Source organism: Typha latifolia, chromosome 7, assembly GCF_019914945.1.
Source record: "Typha latifolia isolate L0001 chromosome 7, TyphaL0001v2, whole genome shotgun sequence".
Classification (NCBI taxonomy): domain Eukaryota; kingdom Viridiplantae; phylum Streptophyta; class Magnoliopsida; order Poales; family Typhaceae; genus Typha; species Typha latifolia.
This window is the reverse complement of record NC_133092.1, coordinates 6,445,657-6,459,555: the sequence shown is the minus strand read 5'-3', so window position 1 is coordinate 6,459,555 and position 13,899 is coordinate 6,445,657. Positions and strand designations below refer to the sequence as shown.

At 32.4% G+C, this 13,899-nt stretch overlaps 1 protein-coding gene across 1 annotated transcript; it reads right to left on the bottom strand.

Annotated features, from left to right (window-relative positions):
* Positions 1-4,065: 4,065 nt before the first annotated feature.
* On the bottom strand, positions 4,066-9,184 carry LOC140792419 (glyceraldehyde-3-phosphate dehydrogenase 2, cytosolic-like). Its single transcript, XM_073143415.1, has 12 exons — positions 9,023-9,184; positions 8,903-8,926; positions 8,706-8,806; positions 6,909-7,024; positions 6,725-6,824; positions 6,174-6,320; positions 6,033-6,093; positions 5,839-5,936; positions 5,033-5,175; positions 4,610-4,693; positions 4,394-4,483; positions 4,066-4,303 (listed from the first exon to the last, which is right to left on the bottom strand). The coding sequence occupies exons 1-12, from the start codon at positions 9,024-9,026 to the stop codon at positions 4,258-4,260; spliced, it is 1,014 nt and encodes a 337-aa protein (XP_072999516.1). The 5' UTR covers positions 9,027-9,184; the 3' UTR covers positions 4,066-4,257.
* Between the last annotated feature and the right edge of the window lie 4,715 nt (positions 9,185-13,899).

The window sequence follows — 13,899 nt, the reverse complement described above, 5'->3', positions numbered from 1 at the left end:
ATCTTTTTGACCTCTTCTACTTAACTCCTGATGTGCATGATTATTACAGTATTTGAATAAATGTATATGTCTATCATTTCAAAAAATTCATGAAGTCATATTAATATGTACTTAATAGTAAAAGCATGAGGATACTTAAGTAGGCGCTAAGGTTAGAGGTGCTTGATAAATGATTGTGGTCACAAATATGCAATATCTTGTGGCCTACATCTGAGGTCAGTTGAGTCTGATGTGCATAGACAATCGGACACATACTATTCGTCATAGTATATGTGGTGAGTTATCCTCACGTGATTTTCATCAGCTGGTGAGTACTCGATCTAAATGGTATTGATATACCCTTAACATATGATAATATATGATTATAACTGAGATACTCTTAGTATGTGACGGGGTATGTTCTAAGGTAAGATTTTGAGATCGAGTATCGAGTGTGAGCCGTGCACAATAGTCTAGTATGATCGTATTATTTAGAGTTACAATTGATGATTGAGATATTGATAAATGCATTAATTTTTTTATATGTTGATATTCATAATTATTGAGTTGTCGTCATGTATCATATGTGGTTGCATTTAAAATTGTCATAGCATGGTCGTAGTCGACATACATTATATATTGATATATATGAAATACCTATAATATGATTGCATCACTATATATATATATACTCATTTATAACATAAGACTTATTATCTATTTATATTATTGATGATATATTTATATACTAATTTATGACATGATAATCTTATCTATATTATCTCGTACATAATTTGCTCTTTGTTTGAAATCACTAATTCGAGATAAGCTCTATTTATTAAGCATTTAGCTCATTAATTTATTTATTTATTTTCTAACTCCTAGATATGTGATTACTTGACACTATTTAAGATATCATCAAGATACATTTTAAACAAAAATTAGGTGCCTGACACAAACCGGGTTAGATCATATCATATCATATAGTATTGGAGGTTAAGTCTATTTATCTTTTCCAAGTGGTTTCATAATATTCAGATAAACGTATGAGCTAATATAAACGTATCAATGACTTAGATATGAGCTAATATAAAAGATAGCTTACATAGAAATTAAGTTGTATTTATTTATATTTCATTATATTAAATGGTGATTTGTATAATATTAAATTATATATTTATTAGCCGTAGCTTGATGGTTTGTTATGATTAGAGTGGATCCTATCAAATTATGTAGTGGTATAGTATTGCTACTGTGAATTAGAATATCTACATGCTAATATATTTATGTTGACTGTAGTATGATTCTTTTAGTCTCCAAGGGCATAACTCTTGATTGAGTAACTGAACTAGGAATTGAGAGTTACTTTCAACTATAATATTTCGAATTCAGTCTCTTTTCCCTTTAATAAAGTTTTCCTTAATATCCACGCTTTACTATACATAGCCTCACTGTAATTGTATAGGCTACCATCAACACACAAATATTAGAAACTATGGAGATCCATCTCCTATCATCTTTACATTAAAAGCACCATCAATATTAACTTTAAAAGAATCCAAGTTGGGGGAGTTCAACTAGATTCTATTCTTAGTATTATTAGAATTATCACTACTATCTTTATCTTTTAGAGAGCTCTGAAATTATTCAACAGTTATTATCAGGATACTTCTCCAAATATGATAAGTGAAAGGGCTATCAACCTTATACATGTGAGTATTACATTTTTTTTCTATCATTTGATCAAAGGAATTGGCAATGATAGCAAGCCTAAACATTTTCTTATCATGATCTTGATTATCAAAATATTTGATCCAATTCCCAAAAATTCAATCATCATTAAAAGAAAGATGCATACCTAAGACAGTCATAGAAAGATCCTAAAATTGTCGGGCCACCTCATAGTCAGGAAAAAAATGCTAATGCTCGATAGTCTCCTTCATCATTACCACACATATTACATCTAAGGTCAATTGAGAGTCTTGCATATAAAGTTTATCTTTGGCCGGTAGTCTGCCCTCATAAGTTTCCAAAGATCCTAAGGGCAACATTAATTTGTTAGAATAAAATAATACGATCCAAAAACATGGACTTAAATTCTATAAAGGAATAAAAACTAAAACCCCAAAAGATCATCATATCCCATGATTGATGTTCAAGTTCACACCTCAATTTGTGATTTTTCTCGTGTTAGTTCTCAAACACTCTAAATTGATAGTGTAGTTTTTTTGAATTGAGTGAATGAGCTGAGAGATCAAATCTACTATATATAACCTAGCTTCTATCAAGCTTCATAGCTATGAGTTACCATATTAAAAATAAATATTCATCTCATAAGAAAATTTTTATCTCACTGAATGAGATAACCTTTATTTAATCAATGAGAAAACATTCTAACAATTATGAATGTTTATTATAAGAAAGGAAAACGTTTGGACCATAATAAATTAGGTTTAAAAATTAGTTATATAATTTTTCAAATAATCTCCCATTTACAATCAATATCTTAGTAATCTTTTATACGCTACTCCATAACTGAAGAAAGACCTTTAGGATCATGAAGCCATACCCAAGCATCATTAATATGACTCTACCAATTGCAACGCAGGATTTAGCACCCTAAGATACACCTTATTAGCATCCCAATTACCAGCATTTAATAATCTACCCACCTCCTAGGATCTAAGCTTAGCATTCATATTAATATAAGTTGGTTTCCAAAGCAATTGGTAGACTGAATAACCAAGGATCTTGATTAATATAAGTAGTTCGACCATCTCAAATAAACCGAATAAAACCCTTTTTAAGTCAGTCAGTCAGGCAGCAAAATTTGTGCTCATACAAACGAGAGCTGTCATTTTTACCCCCACAAACGGAATCTACCATATTTGGTTTTGCCATAATTAAGCAATTGTAGAAATTTTTGGAGCCATAGAAAGCCTATCCGAGCTGTTCTTAGGTCCCTGATGTTGAGTCCGCATGATCTGTTGGCAAATTAACCATGATTCATTTCACCAAATGTCTTAGATTCTTAGATTTCTTGAACAAAAAATCTCTAAATTTCTTAGTAATATTATTAATCAAATTTAAAGATGTAACGTGAAATTTCAAAGCATAACAGTATTAACTGAAAATTACAGATAACATTAATAGTAGAATTAATAAGAATAGTGCTGCCCACTATAGATAAATTATCCGGCCTCCACCCATCAACTTATCTACTATCCAGCCTCCACCCATTCTTTCCAATCTTTACTTCTGACTTTCTCGGGAGTGGAGCAAGAAAAATTACTAAGCCAACATTAAAATTTAGATTACACGATGCAAATTTAGCTCCATTCATGCTAGACAATATGACCCATTTTCACAATAACATTCAAACTTTTTTTAATTATTAAAAATACATCATGATCCTTTCCTTCAAAATGGTTGTTATGTACTAAGAAGTCACGTACCAAAAGAAAAGGTTTTAAAATCAATTGTAGAAAATAATAATAATGAGTTGAAAAAGAAATTGTCCTTTTGTACTACTATAAATCTCAAAAACCTCATTAATACATTTACAATTTTCCACAGTGGGTTTAGTAACAACTAAAATATTATTAGCAATAATAAGATTGGCAAATTTTACAGTCTTCACCAATGTTAAAATCCCAACCATTATCAACAACATGACGCCTTCATAGTAACTGTAACATGTGAAGCAGAACTAATGACCTATAAGCACTATCTGAAAGAGATCGATCTGTTGTCAGATAAGTATTGATTCTTGGGGACAAATTCGAGACTAAGAGTAGTTAATTACCATGCCTCTGTCCACCAAAGAATCTACGACTATAAAAACCACAAGAAGCACATTTAAAGTAATGGTGCAGGAGGCCAAGTCAAGGGTCAGACAAAGGGTCTTCAACAATCTTTAATGCAGATGCCACCTATAAACGATTCAACAAGATCTTTCGAGCAAACAATCACAATTCCTCCAGTGAAGAGCAATTGCTAACAAAGTAAAATGCAGCAAGAAATGAGTTCCAACTTGGAATCGTCGCAGCGTTTAAAAGATATGAAGTATAAACACAAATTGTAGGCTTTGAAGCATTAAATTACCAGCTTTATTTAAACTGAGTTCCACATCTCAAACAAAATGGGCTACTCAAGCCCGACTAAAGTTTACCAGGAAAAGAGAAACATTTAATGACAAATTTTATTCACGAAATAAGTCTCAGAGACCGACCACCTAAGGCAAGCAAACCGGAACGCCACATAGGGTAATGAAGCATTCTACTTGGTGCTGTTGATGTGGCGGATCAAGTCAATAACCCGAGAGCTGCAAAGCAAATGAAAATTATAGTAAAAACCTCAGCTCTCTTCACTATGTATGAGATGCTTACATCCATATACAAGCAATGGAATTTACCTGTAGCCCCACTCGTTGTCATACCAAGCCACGAGCTTGACGAAGTTCTCATTCAAGGCAATTCCAGCCTTGGCATCGAAAATGCTCGACCTACAGGCACCACCAAAAGTCAGACCCAGAATACATATAGCATTAGAAAACAAACACTTTAAAAAGCTATAGATAGATAGTCAAAACCAGCATTATTAAGAACAGAACCCTTTAAAGGCCAAGTACCTGCTGTCACCCAGGAAGTCAGTTGAGACCAAATCCTCATCAACATATCCTAGGATTCCCTTTAATTTTCCCTCAGACTCCTCCCTGTCATGGAACAAAATTATGACATTCCGATTAGTGTTACGTTTAATAAAGAGAAGAAAAAAAAGACGAAAAGAAGAAACATAGAATAAATAATGACTATTGAGGTATAGTAGCCTAAGACTGCAAATGATGCTCTGTACGAGAACACTAACTGTAGTCCTGTTCAATTAATCAGAGCAAAAGCACAAATACTTATGATAGTGCAGTAAGTAGAATCTACTTATTTTTGCCAAAAAGAGATTTGCTGATCAAGTTACAGATTTTATCTTCGAATTTAGACAACTACATATTGTTTCTCAATGAATGATTTTGTCAACAGCGTGCAGTCTATGTACTTACTTTATAGCAGCCTTAATCTGCTCATAGGTGGCACCCTTTTCAAGCCTGACAGTCAGATCCACAACCGACACGTCTACAGTTGGAACACGGAAAGCCATACCAGTCAACTTGCCATTCAAAGCAGGCAGCACCTTGCCAACAGCCTATGCAAGAAACAATAAAGCAGGTTTGATTTTGCAAGTAGTTCAACACAGGATATGCTCAAACTAAGGGTATAGATTTCTAACTTCATTAAGATCACAGCGTCAACCATTCTTAGGGATTATCCTTGTAAGCTAAAACAGGAGGAAGCAGACCAACAGGAGAATTTTGAAGATGTCTAAAGGATCACTGCGAACTCTCCCATTTAAGCAGGATATAGCAACAAGAACCTGGGAACTGAAATATACAAGATTCATTGCTTTTTAACATATTTATTGACTACTGAGTTGTGGAGTTGCTATGCTCACTCAGTGCACCTAAGGGTATTCAGTTGGGAACAACCAATGATATCTATTAGTAAGATATGCTAATTGGAAACATTGAAATGCAATGGTGACACAAGAAAAATGAAACCCAATAAACAGGAAATTAATCTGCTCTCCTAGAAAGTGGCTTAAGAGAAAAAGAAATATATCATGCATCAGGAGAGATTTAACTTATTGCAATCAATTTTACTTCTTCAGAACAATCTACAGAATAACACATGTTTCCATCACTAAGCCAAACAGGTCAAGGTATCTAGAGCTAAAACACTAAATTCAAATGATCCCATCAATAATCAGAATTTCTCTTGTACTTTATTTAGATAACTCAAATTTAAGTACCTTGGCAGCACCAGTGCTGCTGGGAATAATGTTAAAGCTGGCGGCACGTCCACCTCTCCAGTCCTTGCTTGATGGGCCATCAACAGTCTTTTGTGTGGCTGAAACAATAGAATTGGATGGCATATCAAATTACAGCCATTTCTTCTGTCATTTCAAGATCATCTAAAGATTAATTACTCTAGGTGAATATTTACCGGTCATGGCATGAACTGTCGTCATCAATCCTTCAACGATGCCAAATTTGTCATTAATGACCTGTCATAGATTAGGAAATAGAAAGAAATCAGTAATTAACTAACCAAAAATTTCATAAAAGGAAGAGTGAGGAACACTACCTTCGCAAGGGGTGCAAGACAGTTAGTGGTACAGCTGGCATTGGAAACAATATTTATGTCAGATTTGTACTCATGCTCGTTAACACCAACCACGAACATAGGAGCATCTTTGCTAGGAGCAGAGATGATGACCTTCTTGGCGCCACCCTGTCATTAAACAGCAGGGTATGGTTAGCATATCTCAACCGCCCTGTACAAGATTTAAAATGATCCAGAGAGTAAACAATCAAGGAAGTACACACCATACAAGAGGAATCATGCCTTCAAGCCTAAGAAAAACTAAACTTTGTTATTCACTCTACCAAATTCTCTTATATAACCCACTATTAATCCACTCCATTGTTCACTATCTACCAAGTACTCATTTGTAATCCACTATTAATATATGCAATTTATAATAAGGCATAATATTACTAATAAACTTTTTAGCACACATGATAACAAACTCAATATGCATGATTATAGCAAGGGTTACATATCATCAAATGATGATCTACCAAGGAAACAATCTAAAATATCAAACACTAAGTTGAATGAACCGAAAAGAGAACCTTCAGATGTGCAGCTGCCTTGTCCTTGTCGGTGAAAACGCCAGTAGACTCAATAACGTATTCAGCACCAGTCTCACCCCAGGGGATCTCCTCAGGGTTCCTAAAAACAACCGACTAAAATTAACATCTCATCTAACAGCTTGAATTTAGAGCAATAAACACAACTGGTGGTTAGTTCATCTACCTAACACCAAAGACTGCGACTTGCTTCTCACCAAAGAGAAGGGTCTTGGAGTCCTTAACCTTGATGTCATGATGCTTCCATTTTCCGTGCACGGTATCATACTTAAACATGTAGGTCTGCAGGGAAAAATAATTCAATTAGAAGACCAATAAAAGGTGCAAAACTAATCAAGTAAAATAAGTCTGTTAAAAAAATGGTAAATACTTCAATGCACCTTTAAAAATTATAATCCTAATCCAACGGCTATAATAGCCAGTTTTCATACCCGGTACCAGTTCCAAAACCGCATTACATAAGAAAAAGAGTATATCAGTTAAGAAGATTAATTACGTGTGCCTAACTTTTTAATTTTCTTGTTATACCCTTGAAGATCTTAACCATTAGATCTTCATCAAAGTGATTGATAAGTACGAAAGAAGCGCTCTACACGTTTTTTTCGTTAAGATTTCTCTCTTAAATATAATTATGCCTTAATTATAGGAGATATCATTTAATATTAAATAATTTAAATTTGATTGTTTGGAGATAAACTTTAATTTAAATATAATTATCTATCTCTATCTATTAAAATTTAATTTAAATCAATCTTAAACTAATGGGAGATATATGTAAATAATAAAAAATAATTAAAAAGATAAAATGTAATTAAAATTTCATCAAGTTAATTATAAAAGACATCAATACCCTTATTTTAATATATATACATTACTCTCAGTTAATGATATATATGTCTTTTACTTAATAAAATATTAAGATAATATAATTATTAAAAAATAATGTGCAAGATTATATATCTAAAAAAAATTACCTGCTAAACCGGTAATATCTTTCATTCCTATTATACCCTTAAAGATCTTAACCGTTAGATCTTTATTAAATTGATTGATAAAGAATTAATTCGATTGCACGGAAGAAACCCTCTAAAAAAATTGTAGGAAGGAAGATCTTCAGCCGATCTCCATATTAATCTCAAAATTTGAAGCTAGTTACAATGCAGCTCCAAATTTGGAGCCCCATGGGAATTTTGAGAGCCCAGGTCTAGAGTATTACTCCTCTTTTTCGAATTATAAAATTATCTTCTAAAGGTGTACAATATTTTTATAAATTCTATTTGTATCTTTTTTATACACTAAAAATTTAAACTTAATATATAATTAATTCTACTAAAAAGTTTTTAACAAAAATAATAACATTGGAAGGATCTCATCAAGACCTTCAATATGAGTAATATAGTTTTATTTTACATCATTTAGAATCGGTCCCGAAATTCTTCAAATGACAATTATCATATAAATGTAAACACCAAATATAGAAATATATATAAATAGAATTCTGTTTTCTCATTTATTATACTCGTAAAATGTAATGTCTTATTTATTGAATGTTCTCATTTATTTAATTAAAAATATTAATTTAAACTAACTCTGTAACTATTTAATATTATTCTTATTTTAAAGATATCAACCAGCCATATATTTTTTATTAAAAAATTCAAATATTACTAATAGTTAGTAATTAATTTCAAAATAATGTACAAATATTATATTATTTAATAATTAAAAAAATTAAAATAGAGCCCGGTGCGTTGGAGTGCACCGGGCTCGGAAAGGGAACATGCTCTTAGATCCAAACTAAAAAATGCATCAAAATTGGCAGTTAATCGTAATAAGTTATTAGAATGTTTGGAAATCTACAAAACCAATCAAGTAAAATAGTTTAGCATCAGCAGATCGGATCATGAAATCCGTAGATCTGTTAAGAAAAATGGACCAGATCACCGCAGAAAGGGAACAATACCATATAATCGGTAGTGATGAACGGATCGTTGACGGCGACGAGTTCAACATCGTCGCTCTGGAGAGCAACTCGAGCGACCAACCGCCCGATCCTTCCAAATCCTAATAAAATCGCACCAAAATCGTGTCAAACACATCATGATCGGCTCTAAATCACAAAACATATCCGATGAAAGCATAAATAATCCAAAAACCAACCGTTGATGCCGATTCTGATCTTTCCTGCAGCAGAAAAAGAATGAAAAATGAGTACAAATTCAGTTAGAATCCAAAATGGTAGAACAAATAAGATCTAGAAGAGAAGGATTAAAAAATTACCCATGACGATTGAGATGAGATCTGAAAACGAGAGACGAGATGAAGCTTCTGGAAAGAGAGGCGGCGAAGAGAAAGCGAGAAGTGCGAGAAATGATAGGGTTTAGCTCTCTTTATAAAGCCGAAGCAGGAGAGAGAAAATGGAATGTGATCCGTGATTGGCCTATGTAAAATTTACTAAAATATAATATAAAAGGCAAGAAAAAAAAGTAGGCATGATAAGGTGCGGTATCATCATCTTGCTCAGTCCACGTGGCTATCTATTATTGGTATGAAGTTCGGCCAGATCTTCAACAAAGAGCTGGAGTATGTTAAGGAAGGAGTTCTGGAGGTACGGCAATTGATGATATTTTTGAAGTGGAGGAGCACTTGCAGGCCACGACGTTCTCAGACGAACCAGAATAGGCGGTCAGATCACGTGACTTGGGGCACAAGGAACGGTAAAAGTTGGGAGCGACGACGAAAAGCCACTGGATTTGGGAGGTAATTACAATAATGCCAGATTCTGGATGATTCTAGCCGCGGCCGATTGGTTTGAAAAGCGGTATGTGCGACCAGCCGCCCGACGATTATGTGTACCTTTTTCGTTTTGCTGGATTTAGAGTCTCCACCCAATTCGTGCATAAAAGGTTTTAAGAATAATTTGATGCACGACGATGAATATAAATTAGGGCGATTTGGACTAAAAATCGATACATTTTCTGTTTGCTTTTTATTATTTTAACTATTCTAGATATTAAATGATACTCTTATATCTATTTATAAGTACACAAATTCCATCATTACTAAACTGCAGCTTTTATTTTAGTTTTATCCTTTCTAATGTACTATTTTTTCATATATCGACAAAATATCCTTCCTCAGAATATATATTTTTCAAATTAAAAATAATAATAATATAAAATAAACTTTTATTATTCTATTCATCTTCTTTCTATGAATCCTTGCATCGAATTCTTTTATCCACAAATTCAGAGTAAAGAAGAAAAATATGGTTTAACGAATATCAGATTTAAAATTATTAATTTTTATATTTCATTGATATTTTCTCTGAATTCTACGTATAATAACTTCATATGGATTCTATAAATCCGAATTTTGTAAATATTAAAACATGAATCTATAGTTACTAATATTGAATTTTAGAAGTAAACAAGATTTTATATAAAAACTCATTAAAATCTAATAATTGTATAAATCATAATTACATTGAATTAATAATTGAATCTACATAGAAACGAACAAAACCTACAAAAATTAATAGATCATGATTATATGTGTAAGTTTTAATAGAATGCATAGATCCAGACTGCTAGAAAACTTACATAAGTATATATATATTTTAATTAAATAGATTAATTGATTACATGATCCGAAATAAACTAACAAAAAGTAAATAGTAAGTTACATAAATTACCTTGTTACTATCACTAGAGTTAAAAGATTTGTCTAGGACGAAGAAAATGAAAGGTGTGGAGGATTCAATTGGTTCTCTAGTAATATGAGTTTAATAAATCAAGGAAAGATGAGAAAATATTTTACCTCACTAGGGTTTAATAATAGGGAAAATAAATGAAGGCAATTAACGTAAGAAATAAGAAGACAGTGAGAGTAAGAGAGACTGGAAAAAAAAAAGAGAGAGAGATACCATTAGGGCAAGAAGGAAGGAAAAAAAGTTATGGCAATAACGAAGACTCTAAGCTAGAGGGAGGAGATGGGTGAAAAGGAATATATTTTTCAAAAATTTTGTAATATTTTTGGTAAAGCATCAAAATATATTGTTTATTTTTACCTCGTCCCAAGAAAGTTTGATGAGATCTCTAAGCGTTTAAGGAAGATAGAGATAGTATCAAAACTAATGCAAGGGTAGTGTTGACATTTAGAAATAGATATTTTTATAAATTGCACATTATATTTTATCTATTTTGTGATTCACATTCTATATTCAAGAATTTTATAACTCAACCTATTATTTTCTCCTATAATTTTTATTTAACACATTGAGTTAACTTAGACGGTCATAAAAAAAATATTCTTTTATAATATACAAAATAATTTATATAAAAATTTGTATATAATACCTTAATTTTTAACGAAATTGTAGTTTATACGCTATATTATTACTATTTGTAAGTTGAGCCCTATGATTTAGGGTATATGTATAGAGTATATGTATAGAGAATACACTATCGTTAGATCTGTTAGTTAAATTTAATTAAACCCTTGGGTTAAATTAACTATACTAAGAAGATTACAAAAATACCCTCAACCCCAATCCAACTAAACATAATCAACTAAACTCAACCCAAACCAACTAACCAACTAAACTCAACCCAAGTCAACTAACCAACTAAACCCAACCCACTAACCCTTCTCCACCATTAGATCAAAACCTAATTCTTCTCCTTCCTCCCGCCTCATTCTCTTCTCCCTCCCTCTCATTCCTCATTCCCTCCTCCCTCTTCATCATCCCCACCTCCTTTGTCAGGATCCAACGTTTATTATGTGATGGTGGGGAGTGACGTGGTAGTCGGGTTTGTTGGACACCGGGGTCTAGCCCGAGCACAAGACCTCCTCGACTACGCCGCTGAGATCGGAGGCTTCACTAACTACTCTCCCTTGGTGATAGCTTCGCCGACTACTTCTGCAATGATAAGAGACGCCTCCATTCTTTCCAACACAACACTATGGATCACCATCGTTAGATCCGGCACACTTGATCATGACTCCCTGGTATGGTGCTTGCAAACACCGTAGCGAACAAGGAAGAGCTCATCGCCAACGCCCACCTCCTCCCCACAGGAGTAGGTCGAAAGGCTAGGGTGGCAGGTCAGTGTGTGGCCCTCGCTTATTATGGCCATGCTCTTGGGGGTCAAGCCGGACGTGATCACCCTCGTAGTCAACTCTTGAGGACTTCGGATTCCCCGTCGAGGATGCAGGCAAGGGTGGTTGCCGCATTCTCAACCCACAAGTGAACTTGGGGTCAACCTAAGGGTATTATAGGCATTTAAGATATTTTAGAAATAAAATATCATTAATTAATAGAATATTTTGACAGTGTTAGTTCAAATTTAACTCAAAATGTTTTCTGCATATATTTCCTAAATCATAGAACTCAATTTGCAAATAGTGAAAATGTAGGGTATAAATATAAATTTACCTAAAAGGCAAGGTGTTCTAATTTATAAATACTTAAATTACATATGTCTTCTTTATTCTCCTTTTCTCTTCCCAAAGAAGAAGAAGAAGAAGAAGAATAGGAGGAAGAGGAGGAGGAGGAGGAGGATGGGGAGAGGAGAAGATGATAAAAGATGGTGGTGGCGGTGGCGAAGATGACGATGATGGAAAAGGTAGGTGGGGAAGATGGTGAAAGATTATAGAAAATGAGACAGTATGATGGGATTATTTTAATAACCTGGTAGACGTTAGTTAGTTAAAATAATGTTAGGGTATTAAAAAAGAATTATAAGAGAAAATGGAGGGGTATAAATTACAAAATAAGTAAAAATATATGGTGTAATTTGTAAAAATCTCTTAGAAATAAAATGGGTAAAATTACAAAGGTAAACCAAAATGCATAAGAGTGCAAAAGGAAATTTAATTTTAGTTTTTGATAATAATCACCCTATAAATTAGGCATATCTAATTTTTAAATTTTTTATATTTTATTATATGGTTGTAAAATGGGTATAATTTTGAAATGTGTATAAAACCAAAATAAAATGTGAATAGCTTAACGCATAACTTACCTTATAAAAGGTTTGATTAATACAGACATAACTAAGTGTTTTATTGCAACTAGTTAGAAGAGATCTGATTCATGAATGAATACCCTTTATGCACGGTTGTTGACTAAACTAAGAGTTTACGACTATTTTAAATCTGCACCTAATAAATTTTTTAGGTGTCTAATTCATTTTAAAATTTAAATACAAGATTATGCGTGTTCGAAAACAATCTAACCTAGTTAACGATTTCTAAATATAAGTTGCTAACTAAATCACTCGTTTATGAAAATTCATTTCTCTAAAAAAATTGCTAAGTTTAAGGAAGACATTTTTATATAAATTATTTTTCGATTCAGTGACTTTCATACATAAGTTGCTAACTAAGTCAACGATTTGTATACAAATTTAGTCCTCTAAATATAAATAATTTTTTCGGTTCAGTGACCATCTCGTAAGTATGCCCAAAATCATTTTACTTCTCTTATATTTAAAAAAAAATTTAACTAGTTTTTATAATTATGATTAAAGTGAGATCGTTAGATTTTTTTTTATTAAACTGAACTAAACGGTACCAAAATAACAAAAAAAATATCCCCTTCGTATTTGTTGGATAAGATGCACATGTTTTGAAATAATACTGCTAATGACTAAAATAATCGTGATATTAAGTTAAATTTAATAAAAAAATTAATAGTTTCACTTTATTTATAAGTACAAAGACTGAGACTTTTAAAAGTATAGAAAATAAAATGATTCTAAGCGTAAATATACAATGATAAGATATATTTAACTCTAAATATTATAATAAAAAAACCTCACCTTACGAGTTCTCGTATCCTTTTTTGCAGGGACTAGTACACTTTACAAGTTAAATATAAAATTAACCTGATTTGCATGTCATCAAAATCGTTGATCAATACATTACTTTTTTAGTGTTGATTGGATAAGTGACTTGCATAGAAATTTAAAAGCTGCTAAGAAAATATAAGTTACATTTAAATTCATGATTTATATTTGGAAGATGCTGAACCAAAAACAGAGTTATATGGAAATTTCTCCTTTCCTTGGTGAATTTTAAATAGTTTGGTTGGTAACTTATTTAGAAATCGTTGTCTAAATCAACGATTTTATACTCACCTAATCTCGTATTTA

Bases quoted from the DNA above. Each gene is read 5' to 3' on its own strand.
- LOC140792419 (XM_073143415.1), bottom strand. The intron at 5,176-5,838 runs GTACTTAAATTT...TTTCTTGCATAG, and splicing joins GCAGCACTGGTGCTGCCAAG to GCTGTTGGCAAGGTGCTGCC. The intron at 4,694-5,032 runs GTAAGTACATAG...GTTCCATGACAG, and splicing joins CAGATTAAGGCTGCTATAAA to GGAGGAGTCTGAGGGAAAAT.